Genomic DNA, 25,789 nt, shown 5'->3' on the forward strand with positions numbered 1-25,789 from the left:
AGGAAAATAAAAATCGCAACAAGTTTCACAAAATGATAATTACTATTGGTGATATTTTCCCGTTTTATGATTCTTACAAAAGGGCAAAATGAAAGGAAAAGATGATCTCTACCAAGTAAATTAATTGTACTATGGATTACAACTTATAGTTGTGGTTTTTTGGTGAGGTTTTTTTGTTTTTGCTTTTCTGGATTTTTTTTTTTTTTTGAGATGGAGTCTCGCTCTGTCGCCCAGGCTGGAATGCAGTGGCGCAATCTCAGCTCACTGCAAGCTCTGCCTTCTGGGTTCAAGGGATTCTCCTGCCTCAGATCTGGGACTACAGGCATGCGGCACCACCCCTGGCCAATTTTTGTATTTTTTGGTAGAGACCAGGTTTCATCATATTGGCCAGGCTGGTCTTGAACTCCTGACCTCAAGTAATCCACCCGCCTCAGCCTCCCAAAGTGCTGGGATTGATTACAGGTGTGAGCAACCACGCCCGGCCTACAACTTATAGTTTTTAAAACTGGCTAGAGAAAACTACAAAGAAGAAAGTTAAAATCATCTCACTGATTTTAAAAGTCTTCATATTTCTTCTGAATCTTTCTGTGTATGCACATACAACCTGTCTGTCTTTGTGAGGAGGTGACCCCCACATCCAGAGCCAGAGTGGAAGGTATCCTGTGACAGACGGTATCCTGTGACTTGAAATGTAGGTTGAGGCCTGGCGCGGTCGCTCACGCCTGTAATCCCAGCACTTTGGGAGGCCGAGGCGGGCGGATCCCCTGAGGTCAGGAGTTTGAGACCAGTCTGGCCAACATGGTGAAACCCCGTCTCTACTAAAAATACAAAAAGTAGTCGGGTGTGGTGGCAGGCACCTGTAATCCCAGCTACTCGGGAGGCTGAGGCAGGAGAATCACTTGAACCCGAGAGGCGGAGTTTGCAGTGAGCCAAGATCACGCCATTACACTCCAGCCTCGGGGACAAGAGCAAGACTTCGTCTCAAAAAAATAATAAATAAATAAATAAATAAATAAAAAATACATGCAGGTTGAGCTTTGTGGGAGCCAAGAGGCCAGCTGAGCAAATAAAGGAACCCTTCCAGTAGGAGGTGATATCTGAGCTTGGTTCTAAAGAATATTTAGGATTCGGGACATGTTTAGATTGGGGGTTTGGAGAAGATGATGTAATCCAGGCAAGAGGGGACAGCAAAAACAAAGACAGAAGAATTGTTCCTGGACCACAGCAGCATGGGCAAAGGTCAGTCATGAGAAATAAGCTTTAGCAATGGGGGCCAGTTTAGGGGACCCCAAATGCCACAGTAGGGAGGGAGTGCTCTATAAACAATGTTGGAGCAAAGGATATGAACAGGCAATACACAGGAGAAGAAATCCAAAAACTATCAAGCTCAGGTAGAGATGCTTGAAATCATGAACACCCAGAACAATGAAAATGAAAGCAATGCTGAGATATCGCTTTACATCAGGCAGTCTGGCAAAACTTAGAAAGTTGGATGACCCGAGGACTGGGCCTGGATGTGGGCTCAGAGTCCAGCTACCTTGGTATGGGAAGTCCGGGACAACCATTCTGGAGGGGAGCCTGACGCTCCTTAGCTCAATTAGATATAAATAAAACTCTGAACAGAACTGCTGGTTTCTGGCTTCTCAGCAGTTCTGTTCCTGAGTTTTTATCCAAAAGAAATTCTTATATAGGTCCAAAAGGGAATATATACAACAATGTTCATTGCAGCATTTCTGGTGGTGATGGAGAATTGGCACAAGCCCAGTTGTCCATTGCTGGGAAAGTGGGGAGATAAAATGTGGTGTTGGAGCAACATGAAGTTTAATGCAGATTGATCTCATCTCTACAAAAAAATAAAATATTACCCAGGCACAGTCGCATGCGCCTGTGGTCCCAATTGCTTGAGAGGCTGAAGTGGGAGGATCACTTGAACCTGGGAGATTGAGGCTGCAGTGAGCTATGATCATGCCACTGCACTCCAGCCTAGGTGACAGAATGAGACCCAGTCTGTAAAAAAAAAAAAAAAAAAAAAAAAGAACATGGGTGGCAAAGACATGCAGGCTGAGTTCTATAAGAGTTGAAAATAAAAGGTAATTTTTTTTGGGAAATCAATATGAAGTTTATTTAGGTTTCTTGTTTTTCCTGTTTTTCCTGTTTTCCCTGTGAGCCAGATGACTGCCAATTATCCCAAAATTTATATTATCAAAAATGGATACCTGCTTCCTAGCATTTGGAAAAATAAAATAATATGCCCCTGACATGAATTAATGAATTACTCCTCCAATTACAAAGTAGAGAATTCCCTCTTTTATTTTTTTTTTTTGAGACAGAGTCTTGCTCTGTCTCCCAGGCTGGAGTGCAGTGGCGTGGTCTCGGCTCACTGCAACCTCCACCTGCCTGGTTCAAGGGATTCTCCTGCCTCAGCCTCCTGAGTAGCTGGGATTACAGGCACGCACCACCACGCCCGGCTAATTTTTGTACTTTTAGTAGAGATGGGGTTTCACCATGTTAGTCAGGCTGGTCTCGAACTCCTGACCTCGTGAACTGCCCGCCTCGGCCTTCCAAAGTGCTGGGATTACAAGCGTGAGCCATCGTGCCCGGCCTGTTTGTTGTTGTTGTTGTTGTCGTTGTTGTTGTTGTTTTGTATGTTTGTTTTTAACTTCATTTTAGGTTCAGGGGTACATGGAAAAGTTCAATTTTTAAAATATAGATTAGGCCTGCGCGGTGGCTCGTGCCTGTAATCCCAGCACTTTGGAAGGCCGAGGCCGGCAGATCACAAGGTCAGGAGATCGAGACCAGCCTGGCCAACACGGTGAACCCTTGTCTCTACCAAAAATACAAAAATCAGCCAGGCGTAGTGGCGGGTGCCTATAGTCCCAGCTACTCAGGAGGCTGAGGCAGGAGAATGAGGCAGGAGAATCGCTTGAACCCGGGAGGCAGAGGTTGCAGTGAGCTGAGATCGCACCACTGCACTCCACCCTAGGGACAGAGCGAGAGTCCGTCTCAAAAAAATAAAAAAGAAATAAAATAAAATATAGATTAAAGGGAGGGAAAATAAGAAATAAAGTAAGATATAAAACACATTACCACTAACACGCACTTCGAGAAGCAGAAATTCGCTAGGACTGAGTAAATCAAAACCTGTTCTGCCGTTCATTAGGCTGCACTAACAGAGATAAAGCTAGACTAGAAATAACAGAAAACATTCTTCTCCCAAGGGCATGCTACAGCTATAAAGGCTCATAACTCCCCTCTTTGAGTGACCACTCCTTTCTTATTCACTGAGGAACTTGTACTCGAAATCACAGACTATCCGAACTTTGGCTGCTTGAAATCCTATCAGTAACAATGCAGCATCCCCCTCCTGTCTGGAGGACCTAAGCCACCTTGACACAAAAAACCAGCAGTAATTTTCAGCCCAGGTGCAAAACTTCAAGTAAGGGGTTTCTGAACACAGCATTCCACCTCTATCTCAACTTTGTAGTTTCTAAGTAAACAAGAGCCTGGATCCACTTCAAAGTCCCATCCTATGCCTACCCTTTCGCACAGCCCTGCTTTGCTTTGAGCCTATGAAAACTACACTCCACTCTTTCCCCAAAATCAACGATAACTCGAATTTTCCTCTTGTTTGGTGAGCACCCTCCTCCCACCACCCTGCCACCAGTTTCTCTGTTGTGTGTTCTCCCTCATTGTAACAAGTCAACAGACTTGGCTTAGGTAGACTAAGTAGTGGTCTTGGGCTAATTGGGATAGGTTGAATTTTTACTTAGAATTAATATAATTCATTTCAGCATGCCTGCATTGTCAGAGGTGGTTTTGTTTTGTTTTGTTTTTGAGACAGGGTCTCTGTCGCCCAGGCTGGAGTGCAGTGGTGTGATCATAACCCACTGCAGACTGCAGCCTCCATCTCCCAGGCTCAAGCGATCCTCCCACCTCAGCCTCCCAAGTAGCTCAGACTACAGGCGCACACCACCACGCCCAGCTAATTTTTATATTTTTTGTAGAGACAGGGTTTTGCCATGTTGTCAGGCTGGTCTCCAACTCCCAACAAACTTGCCCACCTCGGGCTCCCAGATGCTGGAATTACAAGCATAGGCCACTACACCCCGGCTGTTGGTTATTTCTAATCTTTTAAATTACCATCAATGTTGCATCAACATCTTACTTATTTGATATTAGTAGTGTAGTATAGTGACTAAAGGAAGACTCTGGAGTTGAAATCTGGTTTGGCACCAACTGTGTGACTATGAGAAAGTTTCTTAACCTCTCTGTGATTCCTCCATCTCCCAATCTGTAAATGGATATACTTATACTACCTACTTGATGCGGTTTTGTGAGGATAAAATGAGTTAATACATGTAAAGTGTTTAAAACATTCTTGGCACCCAGAAAAAGTATGTAAGTGTTAGAAAAAATATGCATATATAGGCCAGGCGTGGTGGCTCACGCCTGTAATCCTAACACTTTGTGAGGCCTAGGCGGGTGGATAGCCTGAGCTCAGGAGTTCGAGACCAACCTGGGCAACACAGTGAAACTTTGTCTCTACTAAAATCCAAAAAATTAGCCGGGCATGGCGGCGTGCACCTGTAATCCCAGATATTCAGGAGGCTGAGACAGGAGAATCTCTTGAGCCCAGGAGGCTTAGGTTGCAGTGAGCCAAGATAGCACCATTGCACTGCAGCCTAGGCAACAGAGCAAGATTCAAAAAAAAAAAAAAAAGAAAAGAAAAGAAAGAAAAAATATACATATATGTGGTGTTATAATGTATATTGGCTTCTGTCCACAGTTCCTGGTTCACAACTCCCATAGCCCTTGTATGGTCTTTTTACAGAGTACAGTACACTCCAATGTTGGGTGTGTTAGGCCTCAGAGGCAGGTCTCAGGAAACAGAATCTCTCTGACTTTCTCCTGCCCTCCTTTCACCTGCCCCAAGGCAGGACTCTAATATTTGCCCACTTTTCTTTTTTTTTTTTTTTTTTTTTTTGAGACGGAGTCTCGCTCTGTCGCCCAGGCTGGAGTGCAGTGGTGCAATCTCGGCTCACTGCAAGCTCCGCCTCCCGGGTTCACGCCATTCTCCCGCCTCAGCCTCTCCGAGTAGCTGGGACTACAGGCGCCCACCACCACGCCCGGCTAATTTTTTTTGTATTTTTTTCAGTAGAGACGGAGTTTCACCGTGGTCCCGATCTCCTGACCTCATGATCCGCCCGCCTCGGCCTCCCAAAGTGCTGGGATTACAAGAGTGAGCCACCGCGCCCGGCCTATTTGCCCACTTTTCTAATTGAGGGTCTTAAGACCCTCCCCAGAGAGGTTCCTAAAAATATAAAAATTAGCTGGCCGTTGTGACTGGTGCCTATAATCCCAGCTACTTGGGAGGCTGAGGCAGGAGAATTGTTTGAACCGGGGAGGTGGAGGTTGCAGTGAGCCGAGATCGTGCCATTTCACTCCAGCCTGGGCAACAAGAGCAAAACTCCGTCTCAAAAAATAAAAAATAAATAAAAAATAAAAAAAAACTACGTAAGAATAATTTTTAAATGCATAGATATACTTTTTCACAATAACACATAAAAGCAAAAAGAATAATTGTCTCAGACTGAGTAAGGAATGCACATAAAATGGGATAATACTGGCCGGGCGCGGTGGCTCACGCCTGTAATCCCAGCACTTTGGGAGGCCGAGGCGGGCGGATCACGAGGTCAGGAGATTGAGACCATCCTGGCTAACACAGTGAAACCCCGTCCCTACTAAAAATACAAAAAATTAGCCGGGCGAGGTGGCGGGCGCCTGTAGTCCCAGCTACTCGGGAGGCTGAGGCAGGAGAATGGCATGAACCCCGGGGGGCGGAGCTTGCAGTGAGCCGAGATTGCGCCACTGCACTCCAGCCTGGGCGACAGCGAGACTCTGTCTCAAAAAATAAAATAAATAAATAAATAAATAAAATGGGATAGTACTAAATAAGGAAAAGGGAGATATCTCCAAATAAGTTTACATTAAAAACAACATTTTAAGGAGGAAATGTCAGGGGACACAGTGCAGCCATGATTCTAAGTAACGTGATATGAGCTGTGTATACAGTCGGTTAATTTGGGATAGAGGGTACAAAACCAATCAGAAGGGAGCCATACCCAAAGCAGGAGGGCAAGTCTTGGGGACAAAGATGAGAGGACCAAGGATGAGAACAAGGGAACCAGACACAGGAATGGACAGGAGGGGAACTGTTTACTTCATTGCACACAGAAGATTGCCTGAACCTGGATAGGGGAAAGAGCAGAAAGGGAGTTGTTGGGGCAAAATGTAATCCAAGATGACTCTGCACCTTCCCGCCTGAATGACTAGGAGAATGATGCCACCTTCACAGGAATAGACAGCCTAAGAGGAGGAGCTGCTGAAGAGAGTTCACTTCAGGCCACACTGGATCATAACCATCAACTGGCAATGGCAAGTGGCCGCGTACTTCAGGCAGCTGGGAGTGTGGATCTGGAGGCACATCTAGAGACCCAGCTGGCTTCTCTCATCTGCCCAGAGGAGCTGGAGAAAGCCCTGGGAGTCCCTGGGAAGAGCTTATGAAGAGGTGGCCCCAGCTGGACACAGTGGCTCACTCCTGTAATCCCAGCACATTGGGAGGGCCAAGCGGGCAGGTCACTTAAGCCCCGGAGTTTGAGACCATGGAGAAACCCCATCTCTACCAAAAATACAAAAATTAGCTGGGCATGGTGGTGCACACCTGCAGCCCCAGCTACTTGGGAAGCTAAGGCACAAGGATCGCTTGAACCCGGGAGGCAGAGATTGCCATGAGCCGAGATCACGCCACTACACTCCAGCCTGGGTGACAGAGTGAGACCCTGTCTCCAAGCAAAAAGAGAGATGATCCCAAAGATGGGCCTCTAAAGAACATCTACTCCACTTAGGGATCTGATGGGGACAGAAGGTGAGAGAATAATTTTATACTAAAATCAGGAAAAACATAATACGAGGAAATTGGACCAGATGATTTCTGGGTTCCTTCCAGCACTAATATTCTATGGTTCTATTAAACAGACATGGAAAATATGTTGCTAGATCCTCAGATTATTTGCGATTTGCAAATTTTAGACAAATATTTTAGTAAAATTCAGGAGCACCATGGTGTATCAGGGAATGCCAAGTTATTTAAACTGCATAAATATCCACTTCTTTGTAAAATGGAGGTAATATTTACCTTTTTGGGGTTGTTTTGATACAACATGATGTACTAGAAGGAAAATTCCAAGTTCTTTGACATGTCTGAACCTCAGTATCCTCACTATAAAAACCATAACATTTACCTTTCAGGATTTGTTCTGAGGATTTGAAATGGTATGTCTATAGTATTTTGCACGCTGTGGGCTTTCAGTAACTGGGAATTTTTACTTTTTACTCTTTTATTTTAAAATTAATTTAAATCACAGAAAAGTATCTGACTTCCTTTATATTCCTGTAGTAGGCAAAATTCTGCGATGGCTCCCATGAGTCCTGGCCCCTGGTACCCATTGTTTAAATGGGTTCCAGCGATTCTCCTGCCTCAACCTCCTGAGTAGCTGGGATTACAGGCACCTGCCACCATGCCCGGGTAATTTTTGTATTTTTAGTAGAGCTGGGGTTTCACCATGTTGGCCAGGCTAGTCTCGAACCTCAGGTGATCTGCCTGCCACGATCTCCCAAAGTGCTGGGATTACAGGCATGAGCCACTGCACTCGGCCTAGTGAGCTTTTTAAAAGAGAGTCAATGCCTTCCCTGAATTAGATAAAGTGGAAGCAACAGAGATGCTCTTCTGCTGACCATTAGATGCAAATATCCATGCTGTGACCTGTCCGTGGAGAAGGGCAGCCTCGAGGGCCTCAATTCTACACCTGCAAGAAACTGAATTCTGCCAACAACCTGGATGAGTTTGGAAGACCCCAGGCTTCATATGAAAATGCAGCCCAGTTGACACTTTGATTTTACCCTTGTGAGATTCTAATCAAAGACTCCCACTATGCCATGCCCAGACCTACAGAAACTGTGAGAGGCTAAATGAGTATTGTCCTAAGCCACTTAATTTGGGGTAATTTTTTACACATAAATAGAAAACTAAAACAGTTTTTTGCCTCCTTCATTCAGAACATGGTTTTTGTTTATCTTCTCTCTCCCTGCTGTCTCTATTCTTGTCTAAGACCTCATTACTGGTTGCAGCAGCCTCCCCACTGGTTTCCGGTTTCCTGTATTCTCTTTCTTCTATGCATCCTGCATATTTCTTCAGAATAAAGATACAAAGGTCATAATAACCTGCCCAAAATATTGCTCTTGACTTGCTCAAGAACCTATACCAACTCTCCCAGGCCAGTTCCATCAACTCTGATTTTTAGCTAGTTTCACAGCTCTCGATGACCCAGGCCTCCTTAAAGAGCCTGACTGGCTCTCCTAGTCTGTCTGATGACCAAACCTGTGACCGAGGACACATTAGTGAAGTTAACTAGTCAGGAAAATCACTCCAGAGACTGCCTCCTGCAAAGCAAGTGTTTGTAATCTTGAGGGGTTTTTAAAAAATAGGTTAGGAATAGTGGAGACTCAATCCCAAACCTATATGTTACCTCATCCACCCTAGGGACTTCTGGAGTTTTTGTTGTTGCTGTTGCTGCTATTGTTATTAAGTTGATTGCTATTTGCATTGATGACGTTTTTTTTAACTATTTTTCAGAATTAACTACAATGTATTGAGAGTCTACTCAGTGCCAGGCAGTAGAACAGGTATTTTTAAATACATTATTTACACCAAAAAATATTCTTATAGGCTTTTTTTTAATGGCCAATAATCCCACTGTTCACATAACCTCTGCTGACATTGTTTTTAAGTGAACATTGATCATAAACAGTACTGAAAGATATAAAGGAAAAAGCAAAATCTTTTGGCCCAAGGAAATTCTTCTCCTTAAGAGTAGCCACTATTGGCCGGGTGCGTTGGCTCACGCCTGTAATCCCAGCACTTTGGGAAGCCAAGGCGGGTGGATCACGAGGTCAGGAGTTCAAGATCAGCCTGTCCAACATGGTGAAACCCTGTCTCTACTAAAAACTACAAAAATTAGCCGGGTGTGGTGGCACGAGCCTATGGTTCTGGTTACTTGGGAGGCTGAGGCAGAAGAATTGCTTGAATCTGGGAGGTGAAGGTTGCAGTGAGCCACGATCGTGTCACTGCACTCCAGCCTGGGTGACAGGGCAAGACTCCGTCTCAAAAAAAAAAAAAGAGTAGCCACTATTGGCCAGGCACAGTGGCTCATGCCTGTAACCCTAGCACTTTGGGAGGCCGACACAGGTGGATTACCTGAGGTCAGGAGTTTGAGACCAGCCTAGCCAACATGGTGAAACCCCGTCTCTACTAAAAATACAAAAAATTGGCCAGGCGTGGAGGCACGCACCTGTAATCCTAGTTACACGGGAAGCTGAGGCAGGAGAATCACTTGAACCTGGGAGGTGGAGGTTGCAGTGAGCCAAGATCGTGCCATGGCACTCTAGCCTGGGCAACAAGAATGAGACTCCATCTCAAAAAAAAAAAAAAAAAAAGAGTAGCCACTATTATTAGTTTTGTTATGTGAAATCCCTGGAAAGTGTTTTATTTAATATTGGTGCATACGTATCAATACACACATATCCTTTTTTGTTTCCACCAAAAGGGACCCTAACACTTTATTGCCACATACTAGTAGATATGTAAGTAGTTTCCAGATATTTACTATTAAAAATAATAATTTTTCCCAGCGATTTGAAAAGAAGTGAGAGGATCACTTGAGGCCAAGAGTTCAAGACCAGCCTTGGTACCATAGCATCTCTACAAAAAACTTAAAAATTAACTCAACATGGTGATGCCTACTACAGTTCTAGCTACTGGGAAGGCTCAGGTGGGAGGATCAGTTGAGCCAAGGAGTTTGAGGTTCCAGTGAGCTATGATCTGGCCACTGTACTCCAGCCTAGGTGACAGAACAAGACCTTATCCCTAAAAAATAATAATATTCCTCTTTACCAAAGTATTCCAGCTAATATATGAAAGAAGAGTGACAGAATATCATTATTTTGCAATTGATAATGAATTAATTGATCTAAGCATTGAGAATCAATCACTGCTGTTACCACAAAAAAAGATGCAGCTAGACATTACATGTCTCCTGATAGAAAAGACATGACCACCTATGAAGTAGTCATGTCATGGAGTGAAAAAGTAAACCTAAATCTAATCAAGCCTCTAAGTACCAATTTACAGAAAATAGAGGACAGAGGATCATGATAAACTACATCCTGGAGACAACTCTCTGAAGAGCACATATTCGGTTCCCCTGATCCACCCATCATTCCACCAGAAGCAGAGTTGCAAAGAAAGGCAAACTATAATGAAAAGGCCACCTACAGCACACAGAGGCAGGTGACCATGGTAGTTGTTGTCAATCTGGTTGGCCTGACAAAGCCATTTCCACTTTAAGGGAAGCCCTGTTGCAGGGGACAAACACACACTTTTGAGGGTCAGGGTACCATCTGCTCCAGAGAGTGCTTGATGGGCATAAACCATGTAGCCTCTGAGACTAACTCTTCTGTTTTTAGTGCCACACAGCTCCTTTCTGTTCCCATAGTCAGGTCAGCCTAGGAGCTCATTGGTTTCTTTAAAGTCAGTTTACACATTCTGGCCTAATCCTGCAAGATCTGGCTCTGTCTACCTGTGTAACCTCTTGATGCTGCACTGTCCTCCTTGCCCTCTAACCGCCACCTGTACTAGACTTCCTGCAGTTCTTCCTATCTACCTGAGCATGATCTTCTCCACTCTCTCCAGGCCTTTGCCCATGCCATCCACTGCCTGGTACACCCTTCCTATCCTTGTCAAGTGTCATCCTAAAGGTTTTTCCTCAGGGAGGCCTTCCCTACACCCACCAATGTGAAGTTATGACTCCCTCTATTATACTCTCTATATCTATACTTCTACAGTCGTAATACTTGTCACACTTTCTCATAGTCACTGGATTAATATGTCTTCTCTTCTAGTCACTAGAGGTCCAGGAAGGCAGAAGCCACTCCTGTTCAATTTTCTGTCCTCACTATGTAGCAGATTGCCTGCCATCTTCACAGATACTCAATACATTCTTGAATGAAAGAACAAATGATATCACACCTAACAATGCTTAAGAGTCAGAGAGAAGAAAATTGGTCCTAGAATGCCGTTCTTATAGAATTTAATAATGTTCATAGATACTTAGTATTTATAAAATTAGTAGATACAGATTTTCAATCACACATATTAAATGAATTATTAAACCTAGTCCCCTCGGTTACAGGGACAGTCTCTCACTTAAGGGTCAATTTCTGAAACCCAAACAGAGCTGCCCTTCAGGCCTACTCCAGAATTATTGATAAGCCATATTACGGAGCTATGACAGTGTCCTTTTGGTCCTTCATTTTTTTTTCTTTTTTTTTTTCTGGTGGGGGGGATAGAGTCTTCCTCTGTCGTCCAGGCTGGAGTGCAGTGGCGGCAGCCTCCACCTCCCGGGTTCTAGGGATTCTCCTGCCTCAGCCTCCCAAGTAGCTGGGACTACAAGTGCCCACCACCATGCCAGGCTAATTTTTGTATTTTTAGTAGAGGTGGGGTTTCACCATGTTGGGCAGACTGGTCTCGAACTCCTGACTTCAAATGATCCACCCACCTTGACCTCTCAAAGTGCTGGGATTACAGGTGTGAGCCACTGCATGCGGCCAACAGAACCTATCTTAAAAAGTGGCTGTAGGCTGGGCGTGGTGGCTCACGCCTGTAATCCCAGCACTTTAGGAGGCAGGTGGATCACAAGGTCAGGAGATCGAGACCATCCTGTTAAGTATGCGTAAGGCAGACTCTTAGCTTACTGCTAAGTAAGTTTAAGGTAAACAGTTAAGTGCTCAGTAAGGGGAAGCAATCATTATTTTAACAATTATTGTTATTAACCCCAACACAAGCAAATGTTTAAAGATGTCTGAGCAGGAGAAATGATCAAAGAGGTTCTTCAGGATTAATCTCACCAATTACTTCCCCTCCAGAGTTAAAATATCAAAATCTATCACCTCTTCCCCCCCTTCCTGACTCTATAACATCTTTCCCAGTGAACATCATCCCCAGGCGGAGCCCAAAACCAGCAACTAAGGCTCTGTCATGTTAGTGAAGGATTCCAGCTGGTGAGCCCCACCACTGTGGGGACAAACTCAATTGAGTTGAGCTATGGCCTCTGGGATGAAGGATCACAGCCACCTATGATCCCACCCTCAACATAGTCAGCCACCACCACCCAGGATTTATATCCAGGGTGCACTCTGAAGAGAATAAAGCCAGTGGTATTTCTTTTCAATTCTAAAGCATAGATATTTCCCCCTAAAACACAGGAACGGTCCAGGTTTTCAGAATGATCCTGTTTCTCAAGTCCCTTAACTGCTAACCTAGGAGCTTATTCTCTGGAGAGTTTCTGAAGAAAGGCTTCTCTTTGCCTCAGTTTCCTTATCTGTAAAATGGGTGATAATAACAATACTACTTCCTGAGGTCCCAGTGAGAATTAGATGAGTCAATACGTATAAAGGGCCTAGAACACTACCTGGCACGTAGTAAGTGGTCCGTAGGTGTTAGCTTAACTTTATTATGAACTTTATTTCTTCCATCTTATTTGTACTGCTTTCTATTTGTGATCATATTATTTTTCAATTACTAAGCATTAACAGTGGCCTTGTAACAGACTATTTAAGCCCCAGTGCACTTTTGGGGCAGCAGTTTGGCTGGTGGCTTATAAATAGTCATCCCCCAGATCAGAGGCACCCACGCTTTTCTACAGACACAGTGCAAGTTGTATCTGTTAATTTCATTCATTGAGAAAATACACTGTAGATAAAAGAATCCAGCAAAGCCTTTAAATTAATTGGTAACTTTATTAATAACAATAGCATCTACACACATTTGAAAACACACATGTAGGAGACAATTAAGATCTATTCAGTCTGCGATAATGTCTAGAGCTCATTTGGATTCATCAAACCCCTGCCACCAACTCCAAAAGCCCTTAGCCAAAAACAGAATTGAATCACTCATCAAACCATCAGTGTCTTCCTCGGCAGAATCAAGGGTGGGACAGAAAGAGTAAATATTCTGCACCTCCACAAAATAAAACTAAAATGCAATTGTCCTGCATCTGAGAATACAAGGGTGGACAGTATGAGCTGCATGACTGTGAACCAATGAGGCTTCTCTTGGCCTCATTTGTAAAAAGGAGATTAACTCTAGTCCCGCCTATCTTGCATGGCCTCCTGAAAAGCAAATGAGGTGGTGAGTGTAAATTAAAAGCTCCTCTCCTTTAAGAGGGGAACACCATGAGGGGAGAATAAGAAAAGGAGAAGGAAAAGGCTCTTTCCAGTGACCAACACGCTGAATTTGATGAAAATCCAAAAGAGGTTATGCTAAACTGAGAAGCATAAGGGTGGATCTACCATTGCCACCTCCTCTTTGTAGCAAAAAAAAAAAAATCTTAACACGGCCCCCTCCCAGCTGTTGCACTGAAGTGACTAAGGATACATTTGAGGAAGTAGCTCCAAAAACATTTCCATTTTCACTGTGCCTTCACATACACCTAATGGAAATGAACAGCACCCATCATCCATCCACGGAGGCGATTAAGAAAAGAGTAGGATGGAAAAATTAACCCAACAATATTAGATCAATACGTAGTATTTAAGTAAGTGTCCATAATGTGCCAGGCTGAAGATGCACGGGAAAACCACACCAGCCGGTCTGTCAAGGGCTTGAGAATACCATAAACAACAAAACAGACGAACCAATTTCACACAGCTGCTAGAAGGAAAATAAAATGAGACAGGCAAGTATGAGAGGCGCGAATTCCTGAGTGGATGACGTAGGTCTCTGAGAGGTGACTTTTGAGCCCATATCTACATGGTAAGTGCCTCGCAGTGATCTGGGGCCGTAGCGTTACCATTTAAAGCAGAGACCATTAAATGCAAAAATTATCAACAAAACGAGAAATAGGAATTTCAAAGTCTCAAAGTGAACGACGGAAACTGAAATCTACAAATTAGAAAAAGGCGCAGAATTTTGAATATTCATGTCGCCCAATCAGGAAAAGGCTGGGACCCGGCTGCGCGGGCTTCGTCCAAAATACACAGAACGGCTGGTATCCACAGGATCCACAGCTCGCACGGCAGAACTGGTGACCGGACACAAAAGCTGCTACCAAGCGTCAGTCATACAGAGCTGTCACGCGGTGTTTGCGGAACCCGGGCTGAATTGTGTCCTGGAGTTCTTTTAAATGACAGCCGAACTCAGCCACTTCGTTTTAGAATGAAACAGACCCAAGAAGCCACCAGGGCGCCAGTGCGGGGCGGGAGTGGGGGCGGGTATAGAGGCGGATTCCCAACATCCTAATTGAGAACCGACTCCTGGGAAAGCTAAGCAGCACAATGAGTAAAGACACCCTCTAGATTCAAAAGCAAATCCAATCATGCACCGGGGACCCTCGAGTTCCAAATGGTTAAAACGCTACGTGTGCCATTTCCCATGACCTTCACACTAAAGTAACTTACTTTATGAAAAGGAACCAAGGAAGTAAGTGAACAAGCTCTTTTCTAGTGATTAGGTGGGTGGCTCTGAAAAGAGCCTTTGGAGTCAATCAGCCGGCGACTCGAGCGAGCGAGCGCCAGGTCCCGGCAGGGACTCACTTGGAGCTGGTGTACTTGGTGACCGCCTTGGTGCCCTCGGACACGGCGTGCTTGGCCAGCTCGCCGGGCAGCAGCAGGCGCACGGCCGTCTGGATCTCGCGGGATGTGATGGTGGAGCGCTTGTTGTAGTGCGCCAGGCGGGACGCCTCTCCCGCGATGCGCTCGAAGATGTCGTTGACGAAGGAGTTCATGATGCCCATGGCCTTGGACGAGATGCCGGTGTCGGGGTGGACCTGCTTCAGCACCTTGTATACGTAGATGGAGTAGCTCTCCTTGCGGCTGCGCTTGCGCTTCTTGCCGTCTTTCTTCTGGGCTTTGGTGACGGCTTTTTTGGAGCCCTTTTTAGGAGCCGGAGCGGATTTTGCCGGTTCAGGCATGGCAAGACAAAGTACAAAAGCGGCTTAGCCAAGAAAAGAAGTAAGAGAATGGGCGGGCCTGATTCTTTTATAACCACCTTATGCAAATTAGGGCTCCGAAAGTCATCCATTTCCATTGGTCCGTGTGTGGACCTTGCGTTTTCAGCAATGCGTACGTAACAACACCGACTCTTGACTTGATTGGCCCGTTCTGAAGCCATATTAGGACCAATGAAAAACTCGTTCTTGACCCCACCCCTAGGAAAGCTTATAAAGGCTTTCCTGTTGGTTCTCTTTCAATCTTATTTTGTTGCGAGGTTCTCAGCGTTCTCTGTGTTTAACCTTGACTTCAGTCATGTCTGGTCGTGGCAAGCAAGGAGGCAAGGCCCGCGCCAAGGCCAAGTCGCGCTCCTCCCGCGCTGGCCTCCAGTTCCCGGTAGGGCGAGTGCACCGCTTGCTGCGCAAAGGCAACTACGCGGAGCGGGTGGGGGCCGGCGCGCCCGTCTACATGGCGGCGGTCCTCGAGTACCTGACCGCCGAGATCCTTGAGCTGGCGGGTAACGCGGCTCGGGACAACAAGAAGACGCGCATCATCCCTCGTCACCTCCAGCTGGCCATTCGCAACGACGAGGAACTGAACAAGCTGCTGGGCAAAGTCACCATCGCCCAGGGCGGCGTTTTGCCTAACATCCAGGCCGTTCTGTTACCAAAGAAAACCGAAAGCCACAAAGCCAAAAGCAAATAAATGCAGACAAACAAGCCAAAGACCCAAGGCTCTTTTTAGAGCCACCCAAGTTTTCAAAAAAAGAGCTAATGCGCTATTTCGTGATCAGCCCTTCATTTGACACTTTGGTGGCTCTTAAAAGAGCCTTTGGGGTGAATGAGTATGGTGTCAAGCCTCTTAATTACTTGTTCTTGCCAGGCTTGTGACTCTCCGTTTTCTTGGGCAACAGGACAGCCTGGATATTGGGCAAGACGCCGCCCTGGGCAATGGTGACACCCCCGAGTAACTTGTTGAGTTCTTCGTCATTCCTCACGGCTAGTTGCAGATGGCGAGGGATGATGCGCGTCTTCTTGTTGTCCCGAGCCGCGTTGCCCGCTAGCTCCAGAATTTCCGCGGTCAGGTACTCGAGGACCGCCGCCAGGTACACCGGGGCGCCTGCCCCCACCCGCTCCGCGTAGTTGCCTTTGCGCAGCAAGCGGTGCACTCGCCCCACCGGGAACTGGAGGCCAGCGCGGGACGAGCGCGACTTGGCCTTAGCGCGGGCCTTGCCTCCCTGCTTTCCGCGTCCTGACATTACGGCTAAAATTGCAGTTACAGCTTCTTTTACAAGGACAAGAATGTGGAAAGAATAACCAATTTGATGTAATTTATAAGAGCTACCGGGAGGGGTGAAGGGAAGTCGTTTGATTGGCTAAAAGCGGAGCCGTATCCAACAGCCAATAGGAAAGCAGAAAGCCGCCTCTTGGTTTGCATCCTGCACCGAAAGGAAATGACGGATTTTGTAAATCTACCAATCGCTGAGAGCCACATTAAAGCCCCTTATTTGCATGCCAGGATCTTTAAAGAGAGTAGGCTTGCAAACAATGCTGGTTTTTGTCTTACTGAGGGACACTGTGGGTTTTTGTTTTGTTTTGCTTTGCTTTGTTTAGTTTACAGCCGGGAAATTCCAAGATGGACCCTAAGGAACTACAGAAGACATCCTTAGACGGAGAGTTACTCTCACGCAAGAGTAGGAGATTCTGAAGCCGATGATCCCCTTGAGCTCTAAACTACCAAGTCCCGCCCTTTCTGTCTCGTCACAGCCAAATTTCCTTTAAAAATACATGTACTACTAAGGCTGCCTCCTTTCTCGCCCCTAAACTTAAGTCGCCCGCAGCGGCATGTCTCCGCCCCACCCCCACCCCCACCCGCCTGCACTCCTCGGAATCCGGTTTGACAGAGGCTAGAATAGATTTGTCATCCTCCTCTTGACCTCCAGGAGGCGGCCTTCAAACTTGCTCCCTTGGCTTTCAAAATGTCACCCTCTGTTTTTTTCTTGCCTTGCCGACTTTTCTTATCCTGCTCCCCCATGCCACTGCCCATCCCTAAATCTGCGAGTCCAGCTGGACTGTTTCCCTATCTCCAATTCTTCACTTATCCCGAAGAGTCTTACCCGTTTATATGCTTTCAACTAACATCCAAGTTTGTTTCAGAAGCTCAGACCCTTATGCCTAACTGCTTACTGAATACTTCAACCTACGTGTTCCAACGAGCACCTCAAACTCAAACTCAACCTCAGCCTATCCGAACGCGAACTCATACAAACAACCTCCTCTCTTTGCCCTCTTTTTCTGAAATGCACCAGCATACTTACAGATACCTAAGCCGAAATCTACTCTACTCTTCCCTTCGTCTTAGCATGTCCTGGCAGTTGCTTCCTTAACATCCCTTCAGACTTTTTCTCCATTCTCCCTTGTCCACCTCATCATCATCCCTTAGATTTCAGCAACAGCTGGGAAAGGGTAACTTTGCGTCAGGCACTAATCGCTGGCATGACTCCAGCGGCCTTAGAAATCTTTCCTGAAAGCTCTTCTTTTTTTCTTTTATCCCATTTAACAGATGAACCTGAAAGCTCTTGTGTTTCTTCCTCCTCAACGTCCCATCTCTGGGAGTTCTACATTTCCTACACCATTCTCATCCTTTCCTTAGTATCCCTTAAGGTCAGGTAGAAATGCTAGAGAGAAAAAATAGACTTGGTTTTTTTGTGTTTTTTGAGGTGGAGTTTCCTCTGTCACCCAGGCTGGAGCACTATCTGAGTTCACTGCAACCTCCACCACCGCCTCCTCCACCCCGCCCCCACCCACCCGAGTTCAAGCGATCCTCCCACCTCAGCCTCCCGAGTAGCTGGGATGACAGGCGCCCACCACCCCGCCCGGCTAATTTTTGTATTTTTAGTAGAAATGGGGTTTCATCTCTACTAATGTTGACCAGGGTGATCTCGAACTCCTGACCTCAAATCTCGAATGTTGGCCAAGCTGGTCTCGAACTCCTGACCTCAAATGATCTGCCTGCCTTGACCTCACAAAGTGCTGGGATTACAGAAGTGAGCCACTGCACCCGGCCAGAAAATACTTAAATCATTTTTTGACACCTTTTCTGATGTTTTCTCCTTTATTCTCACCAGTTTATTCAACTGGCATTTATTGGATGCGTGCTTTTGGGCCATGGGTGTATAGATAATTGAAAGTAGTACAAACAAGTCTGTGATGAAATGCCTCCAGAAAATGGAGGAAATCTGGTGAACTCTGAGAGTTAAATTAGTTAAAATCAGCTATGTATAGAGATCACTCCTGGTAAGAATGCTGGTATAGATTTGGGAAACACCAAAGTTCAGACAGAGGTGATGAGGGTGTAACCTAAGATCCTTCTAATCCAATTGATTATATCATTTGAGATGAATGTTAACAGAAAGGTGCGGTCCACATAGAGTCCAAACAGGTGGCAATTATAGTAGGAATATGTTATGTTTTCACCAACACTAAAATATATCTGGAAGATGCAAAGTTTGGCCTAGAAAAGGGTCCTTGGTTATGAAAGCATCAACCTTTTCTCACAGCCTGGGTGAAATATTTCTGAAGACTATCCAAGTTCTTTCATTCAGATTCTGTGCTCAATTAACAACTTTCTGATTATTCTATTCCAAGATAAAAACATAAGACTGAAGTGGGGGGAGCCAGTTATAGAAAGATGTTCATCATATAATTCAACGAATTTGCATTTTGGACTATTCATAAATGTTGTGTGTACTTTGTTAGCATGGGCCCCTCCCCAAGAAGCCAGTCAGTCCTGGAAGTTCTAATAGTGTCAACTTTTCAGACCTAAAGGGCTGAGAACAAAACCCAGATAATAGGGGACCCCACCACAATCCTGGCACCCCATAAGGCCCTGCTTGAGGGGCAAGATGACCTTCTTTTCTTTTTCTGACCTCCTTTTTTTTTTTTTTCTTTTTTTCTAGACAGAGTCTCACTCTGTCAGCCAGGCTGGAGTGCAGTGGCAGAATCTCAGCTCACTGCAACCTCTGCTTCTCGGGTTCAAGTGATTCTCATGCCTCAGCTGACCAAATAGCTGGGATTACAGGCATGCGCCACCACATCCAGCTAATTTTTGTATTTTCAGTAGAAACAGGGTTTTGCCATGTTGTCCAGGCTGGTCTCGAACTCCCAAAGTGCTGGGATTACAGGTGTGAGCTACTGCGCCTGGACTTGACCTCTGATTTCTTTTTTACTTCTATCACAGTGCTCTGTGCCATAAGAAGAGTGAAAGAAAAAGAGATTATGTTGAAACCCTACTATGATAAACCCTACGGTAGTGACTGCCTACAAAGTAGATAAAATTATGTGTTTCACAAATAAACTGAAGCTCACAGGGATTAAAACAATTGCTGGGCCGGGTGTGGTGGCTCACGCCTGTAATCCCAGCACTTTGGGAGGCCGAGGCAGATAGCTTGAACCCAGGAATTTGAGACCAGCCTGGGCAACATGGCGAAACCCCATCTCTACAAAAAATACAAAAATTAACCGAATGGTGGGGCACACTCCTGTGACCTGTGGTCTCAGCTACTTGGGAGGCTGAGGTTGGAGGATTACTTGAGCCCAGAAGGCAGAGGTTGCAGTGAGCCAAAATAGCGCCACTGCACTCCAGCCTGGGCGACAGAGCAAGACTCTATCTCAAAAAAAAAAAAAAAAAAATTGCTGAGGGTCACACAGCCATATGATCAGAGCCTAGGTCTGCCTGACTCAAATAACATGCTCCTCACCATGTCATTCACACTCTCACTAACTGGATGTTGGGCTTAAAGAAGTCATTTAATTTATCCAGCCATTGTTTCTTCCTCTGTACAAAAAAAAGGAAGAAAGAATTATTAGATGAGATCTTCCCTACTCCCACACAAATGTCCTTGCTGTGCCCACATCTCTTTGTTCATATCCTGGTGACAGCACTCACCATTCTGTACTGTGCTGTGTGTGTGTGTGTGTGTGTGTGTTTGTGTGTGCATGAGATGGAGTTTCGCTCTGTCGCCCAGGCTGGAGTGCAATGGCACGATCTCCGCCCACTGCAACATCTGCCTCCCAGGTTCAAGAGATTCTCCTGCCTCAGCCTCCCAAGTAGCTGGGATTACAGGAATGTGCCACCACACCTGGCTAATTTTTGTTATTTTTAGTAGAAATGGGGTTTCACCATGTTGGCCAGGCTGGTCTTGAACTCCTGACTTCAGGTGATCCACCTCAGCCTCCCAAAGTGGTGGGATTATAGGCATGAGCCACCATACCCGGCCTGTACTGTGCTTTAATCTCCTTTCTGTAACCATTTCCAGAGAAAGATCATGTCTTCCTCTTATTTGAATCAAGAGTTCTTGATTCCTTCCACCTGGCCCTTAATAGTTTCCTTAAATGTTTTTGGCATGAATAAATGAAACAAACTCTTAGAAAATTAGCATTTTCTTTTCTAAAATATTTAGTCAACAACCACTCTCCAAATGACACCCATAAATAGTAGATGATGATAAACAGAATGATGGAAGATATAATAGAAGCTCATCAGTTAAATAAAAATAATATAGGCCAGGCACGGTGGCTCACGCCTGTAATCCCAGCACTTTGGGAGGCCAAGGCGGGTGGATCATGAGGTCAGGGGTTTGAGACCAGCCTGACCAACATGGTGAAACCCCAGCTCTACTAAAAATACAAAAATTAGCTGGGCATGGTGGCGGGCGCCTGTAATCCCAGCTACTCAGGAGGCTGAGGCAGGAGAATTACTTGAACCCAGGAGGCAGAGGTTGCACTGAGCAGAGATTGCGCCACTGCACTCCAGCCTGGGTGACAGAGCAAGACTCCGTCTCAAAAAAAAAAAAAAAAATAATAATAATATAGCCTACCATAATACAGTTGCTGGAATAAAGGAGAATAAATGTAAATAACCTAGTAGAGATCTTGGGAACCTGAGAGGCCCCAGAGCTAGATTAGGAGGATATGATGGTTCATTTTATGAGTCAACTTGCCTGGCCCAACAGCTAGTAAAACATTTTCTGGGTTTTGTTTTGTTTTGTTTGAGATGGAGTTTCACTCTTGTTGCCCAGGCTGGAGTGCAATGACGCAGTCTCGGCTCACAGCAACCTCCACCTCCCAGGTTCAAGCGATTCTCCTGCCTCAGCCTCAGCTTCCCAAGTAGCTGAGATTACAGGCGTGAGCCACCATGCCTGGCTAATTTTGTATTTTTAGTAGAGATGGGATTTCACTATGTTGGCCAAGCTGGTCTCAAACTCCCGACCTCAGGTGATCCGCCCGCCTCGGCCTCCCAAAGTGCTGGGATTACAGGCGTGAGCCACCGCGCCTGGCCCTTTTTTCTGGGTATTTCTGAAAGAGATTAGCATTTGAGGCTGGGCACGGTGGCTCACGCCTGTAATCCCAGCACTTTGGGAGGCCGAGGCAGGTGGATCACCTGAGGTCGGGAGTTCAAGACCAGCCTGGCCAACATGGTGAAATCCCATCTCTACTAAAAATACAAAAAATTAGCCTGGTGTGGTGACATGCACCTGTGTAGTCCCAGCTACTCAGGAGGCTGAGGCAGGAGAATCGCTTGAACCCAGGAGATGGAGGTTGCAGTGAGCCATGATCGGACCACTGCACTCCAGCCTGGGCAACAGAGCGAGACTCTGTCTCAAAAACAAACAAACAAAAAGCAAGCTATGGTGATAAAGGTTAGAATAATGAGACTAATGATTAACTATGGCAGGGTAATACTGACTTCCCTGGAAGTCTTCCGAGGTGCTGGGAATTTTCTTTATCTTGATATGGGCATATTCATATGTAAAATTCAGCTCTACATTTAAGATTTATAGGGGATTTTTGTTTGTTTGTTTTTTGTTTTTGAGACAGTCTCCCTTTGTCACCCAGGCTGGAGTGCAGTGGCATGATCCCAGCTCACTGCAACTCTGCCTCTCGGGTTCAAGCCAATTCTCATGCCTCAGCCTCCCGAATAGTTGGGATTACAGGTGCCTGCCACCACGCCCAGCTAATTTTTGTATTTTTAGTGGAGAGGGGGTTTCACCATGTTGGCCAGGCTGGTCTCGAACTCCTGATTTCAAGTGATCCACCTTCCTTGGCCTCCCAAAGTGCTGGGATTACAGGCGTGAGTCACCATGCCCAGCCTAGATTTATAAATCTCTTATATGTACATCATACCTCAGTAAGCACAATTTTTAAATATAAACAAAATTGAAGTAGTCATCATGGGGAAAACAATGAGTACTTTGTTGGGCATCCCAATTCTCATGTTACAGATGAGTGTTTATTATTGTTTGGTTGTTTTGTTTAATTGTGTATGAGGTGGCTAACATAATCTCTCAGTGCTTAAAGCCTCTAAAAGCCTTAATCTGGCCATGACAGACCTTCATTAAATAGTAGATATTATTATGACTATATTTTTATTAGAAACAAAGACAATAAGCTTGCCCTGTGGAGCTCGCAACTTGCAAAGCTTTTGTTTATTTTTACGAAAGCAATAATAGTGAAGTTGCCCTCTCCATTCATACATCAATTCACTCATCCATCCAATATATCTTATTGAACACCTAAGTATGTCAACACTGAGCTTGGCATCACACATCTAGAATACAGTGAATATTATTCATTGTGCCTGGATCTCTCTTTCCACATGGTTAGTTCCCTCTAGTCATTCAAATTTCTGTTTAAATGTTACCTTCACACTTAGGCTTTCCCTGACCTCAGCCTCCTACCTCTGCCTAACACTGTCACTGGATTTGCAAACTGCAAGGTCCTAACCAAAGCAAGTCCTATAGATACCATCTTTGTAGCAGCTTTCTAATCAATGTACTTCTCTCTAGCCCATCTCATGCCTTCACTCAGGTTATCTTTCACCCAGACTACCAACAAAGACTTTTCTGCTCCTCTCCCTGCTTCTACTCTTCCCACTCCTCACCAGAGTGGCCTTTCTAATAGACATTCTGATTCTTTTCTCACCGTATACTCTCTCCCCAGGTGATCACATACCACACCCCAGCCCCACCCCCATGATCTCATTTCATCTTCAACAACCCATAACTAAGAGATGTCTCCAATATACTTCTCAGATACTAAAATTAGTGGGAAAAAACTTAATGAGAATTAGGAAAGTAGATAGACTTAAAGTATCTTCCACAATTACAGACAGAAAAGGAATTTTATAGTGGAAAAGCCTGACAGATACCATCAATCAAGTGATCAGAACTATCACTAGTAATAACAAAAATAAAGATCACGTGCCCTGGTAAGGTTCACAGAGAAGAATTCAACATTACTTCTGCAGTATTCCAGCCAAAAATGCATGTGCTAAATTTTAATCATAAAGAAACATCAGACAAACTCAGATTGAGGGACATTCTACAAAATAAATGTCTGTAACTTCAAAACTCCCAAAGTCATGAAAGACAAAGAAAATCTAGGAAACTATTTCAAGTTAATGGAGAACAAAGAGATATAACAACTGAATGCAACATGTGATCCTAGATTGGATCCTGGACCAGAAAATATTTCTTTTCATTTTATATGTAGGATAGTAGTGGAACAATTGGCAAATTTTGAATAAGGTCTGTAGCTTAGACAATAGTACTGTATCTATGTTCATTTCTGGAGTCTGACAGTTATATTCCAGCTATGTGAGAAAATGTCTTTTTTTTTTTTTAAGTAAATATACATTAGTCAGGATTCTCCAAGGAAACAGAACGAATAGTAGATAGATTGATAGATTGATAGATAGTTTTATTATAAAAAATTGGCTTTTTGATTATGGAAGCTAATAAAGCCCAATATCCCCAAGATCTTCAGGGTAAGCTGGCAAGCTGGAGACCCAGGAGAGCTGATGATATAGTTCCAGTCCAAAGGCCGAGTCTAAGACCCAGATGGAGCCAGTGTTTACTTCTGAGTCTGAAGGCTGAGAAAAGCCAATGTCCGGGTCTCAAAGCAGTCAGGCAGAAGGAAGTCTCTCTTACTCCGGAGAGGGTCAGACTTTTTGTTCTAGTCAAGCTTTCAACTGGTTGGATGGGACCCACCTACATGAGGGAGGGCAATTTACTCAGTCTACAAATTCAAATGTTAATCTCATTCAAAATACTCTCACAGAAACACCCATATTTGGCCAAATATCTGAGCACCAATCCTCTAGAAGTTGGCACATTAACCATCACAGGCCGTGCATGGTGGCTCACGCCTCTAATCCCAGCACTTTGGGAAGCTGAGGTGGGCGGATCACCTGAGGTCAGGAGTTTGAGACCAGCCTGGCCAACGTGGTGAAACCCCCCTCTCCACTAAAACTACAAAAATTAGCCAGGCACCATGGTCCACGCCTGTAATCCCAGCTACTGAGGAGGCTGAGGCATGAGAATCGCTTGAACCCAGGAGACAGAGGTTACAGTAAGCCACGATTGCATCACTGCACTCCAGCCTGGGCGACAGAGTGAGACTCCATCTCAAAAAAAATAAATAAATAAATAACCATCACAGGTAGAGTTTAATAGGCTTTATCTCTGAAACTTAGTCTCAAACAGCCCAGAAAATAATTATATATTTGTAGATAGGTACATACAAATAAACAGTAAATTGTTAATATTTGGGTAATCTAGGTATCAGGATAAAGGATATACAGGAACGATTTGAACTTTTTTTTTTTTTTTTTTTTTTTTTGAGACAGAGTCTCGCTCTGTCGCCCAGGCTGGAGTGCAGTGGCGCGATCTCGGCTCACTGCAAGCTCCGCCTCCTGGGTTCACGCCATTCTCCTGCCTCAGCCTCTCCGAGTAGCTGGGACTACAGGCGCCCGCCACCACGCCCGGCTAATTTTTTGTATTTTTAGTAGAGATGGGGTTTCACCGTGGTCTCGATCTCCTGACCTCGGGATCCGCCCGCCTCGGCCTCCCAAAGTGCTGGGATTACATGCGTGAGCCACCGCGCCCGGCCTTTGAACTTTTTTTTTTTTAACTTTAGATGCACAAACCTTGTAATTATCCTTGACACTTTCCCTCCCACAACCAAGCCATTACCACACCCTGTAGGTTTTACTTTCCTAATATACATCTTGTACTTTCCTAATATACATCTTGTAGCCACAATTTCTCTCCATTTCCACTACCACCAACACCACCTTGGTCCAAATCATCATCATCTCTCACCCAGACTGCTACAGTGACCTCCCAACGTGTCTCCCTATTTCCACTCTTGCCTCCTCTACAATCCATTCTCCACCCTGAAGCCAGTGATCTTTGCAGAATACAGACTTAAAGTCAGCTAAATGCAATGCATGATCCTTGATTGGTTTCTGAAAATTAAACATTTATAATGTTTATTTAGACTGTGCGGCTGTTACAAAATACCACTGGCTGGGTAATTTACAAACAGAAATATATTTTCTCACAGTTCTGGAGGTTGGGAAGTCCAAGATTATGGCATTGGCAGGTTTGGTATCTAGTGAAGGCCAGTTCCTCATAGATACGCCATCAAGGTGACCTTACATGGCAGAAGGGACAGAAGGGGCCAACTTACCCCCTCAAGCTCTTTCAAAAGGCATTAATCCATTCTTGAGGGTGGAGCCCTCATAGCATTATTACCTCCTAAAGGCCCCACCACTTAATACCAACACCATGGATTAATTTTCAACATTAATTCTGGAGGAGACATATTCAAACTATAGTAGA

At 45.0% G+C, this 25,789-nt stretch overlaps 3 protein-coding genes across 4 annotated transcripts; 1 reads left to right on the top strand and 2 right to left on the bottom strand.

Annotated features, from left to right (window-relative positions):
• Window positions 1-12,892: 12,892 nt before the first annotated feature.
• H2BC21 (H2B clustered histone 21) lies at window positions 12,893-15,086 on the bottom strand. The gene has a single exon (XM_063624748.1). The coding sequence runs from the start codon at window positions 15,084-15,086 to the stop codon at window positions 14,706-14,708; it is 381 nt and encodes a 126-aa protein (XP_063480818.1). The 3' UTR covers window positions 12,893-14,705.
• A 334-nt stretch (window positions 15,087-15,420) lies between these two features.
• H2AC20 (H2A clustered histone 20) lies at window positions 15,421-15,810 on the top strand. 2 transcript variants are annotated; one of them, XM_063624747.1, is made up of 2 exons: window positions 15,421-15,501; window positions 15,607-15,810. In XM_063624747.1, the coding sequence occupies exons 1-2, from the start codon at window positions 15,421-15,423 to the stop codon at window positions 15,808-15,810; spliced, it is 285 nt and encodes a 94-aa protein (XP_063480817.1). The 2 variants fall into 2 exon arrangements, with proteins under 2 accessions (XP_063480817.1, XP_063480816.1); XM_063624746.1 differs by having other exon boundaries at window positions 15,421-15,810.
• Window positions 15,811-15,894: 84 nt separating this feature from the next.
• Window positions 15,895-16,417, bottom strand: LOC134733887 (histone H2A type 2-B). The gene has a single exon (XM_063624749.1). It carries the CDS (start codon window positions 16,361-16,363, stop codon window positions 15,971-15,973), a length of 393 nt encoding a protein of 130 aa, XP_063480819.1. The 5' UTR covers window positions 16,364-16,417; the 3' UTR covers window positions 15,895-15,970.
• Window positions 16,418-25,789: the final 9,372 nt, after the last annotated feature.

Source organism: Symphalangus syndactylus, chromosome 12, assembly GCF_028878055.3.
Source record: "Symphalangus syndactylus isolate Jambi chromosome 12, NHGRI_mSymSyn1-v2.1_pri, whole genome shotgun sequence".
NCBI lineage: Eukaryota > Metazoa > Chordata > Mammalia > Primates > Hylobatidae > Symphalangus > Symphalangus syndactylus.

What these genes read in the sequence shown, in the direction of transcription:
- H2BC21 (XM_063624748.1), bottom strand. Translation starts at nt 15,086, where the DNA reads ATGCCTGAACCGGCAAAATCCGCTCCGGCTCCTAAAAAGGGCTCCAAA.
- H2AC20 (XM_063624746.1), top strand. Translation starts at nt 15,421, where the DNA reads ATGTCTGGTCGTGGCAAGCAAGGAGGCAAGGCCCGCGCCAAGGCCAAG.
- LOC134733887 (XM_063624749.1), bottom strand. Translation starts at nt 16,363, where the DNA reads ATGTCAGGACGCGGAAAGCAGGGAGGCAAGGCCCGCGCTAAGGCCAAG.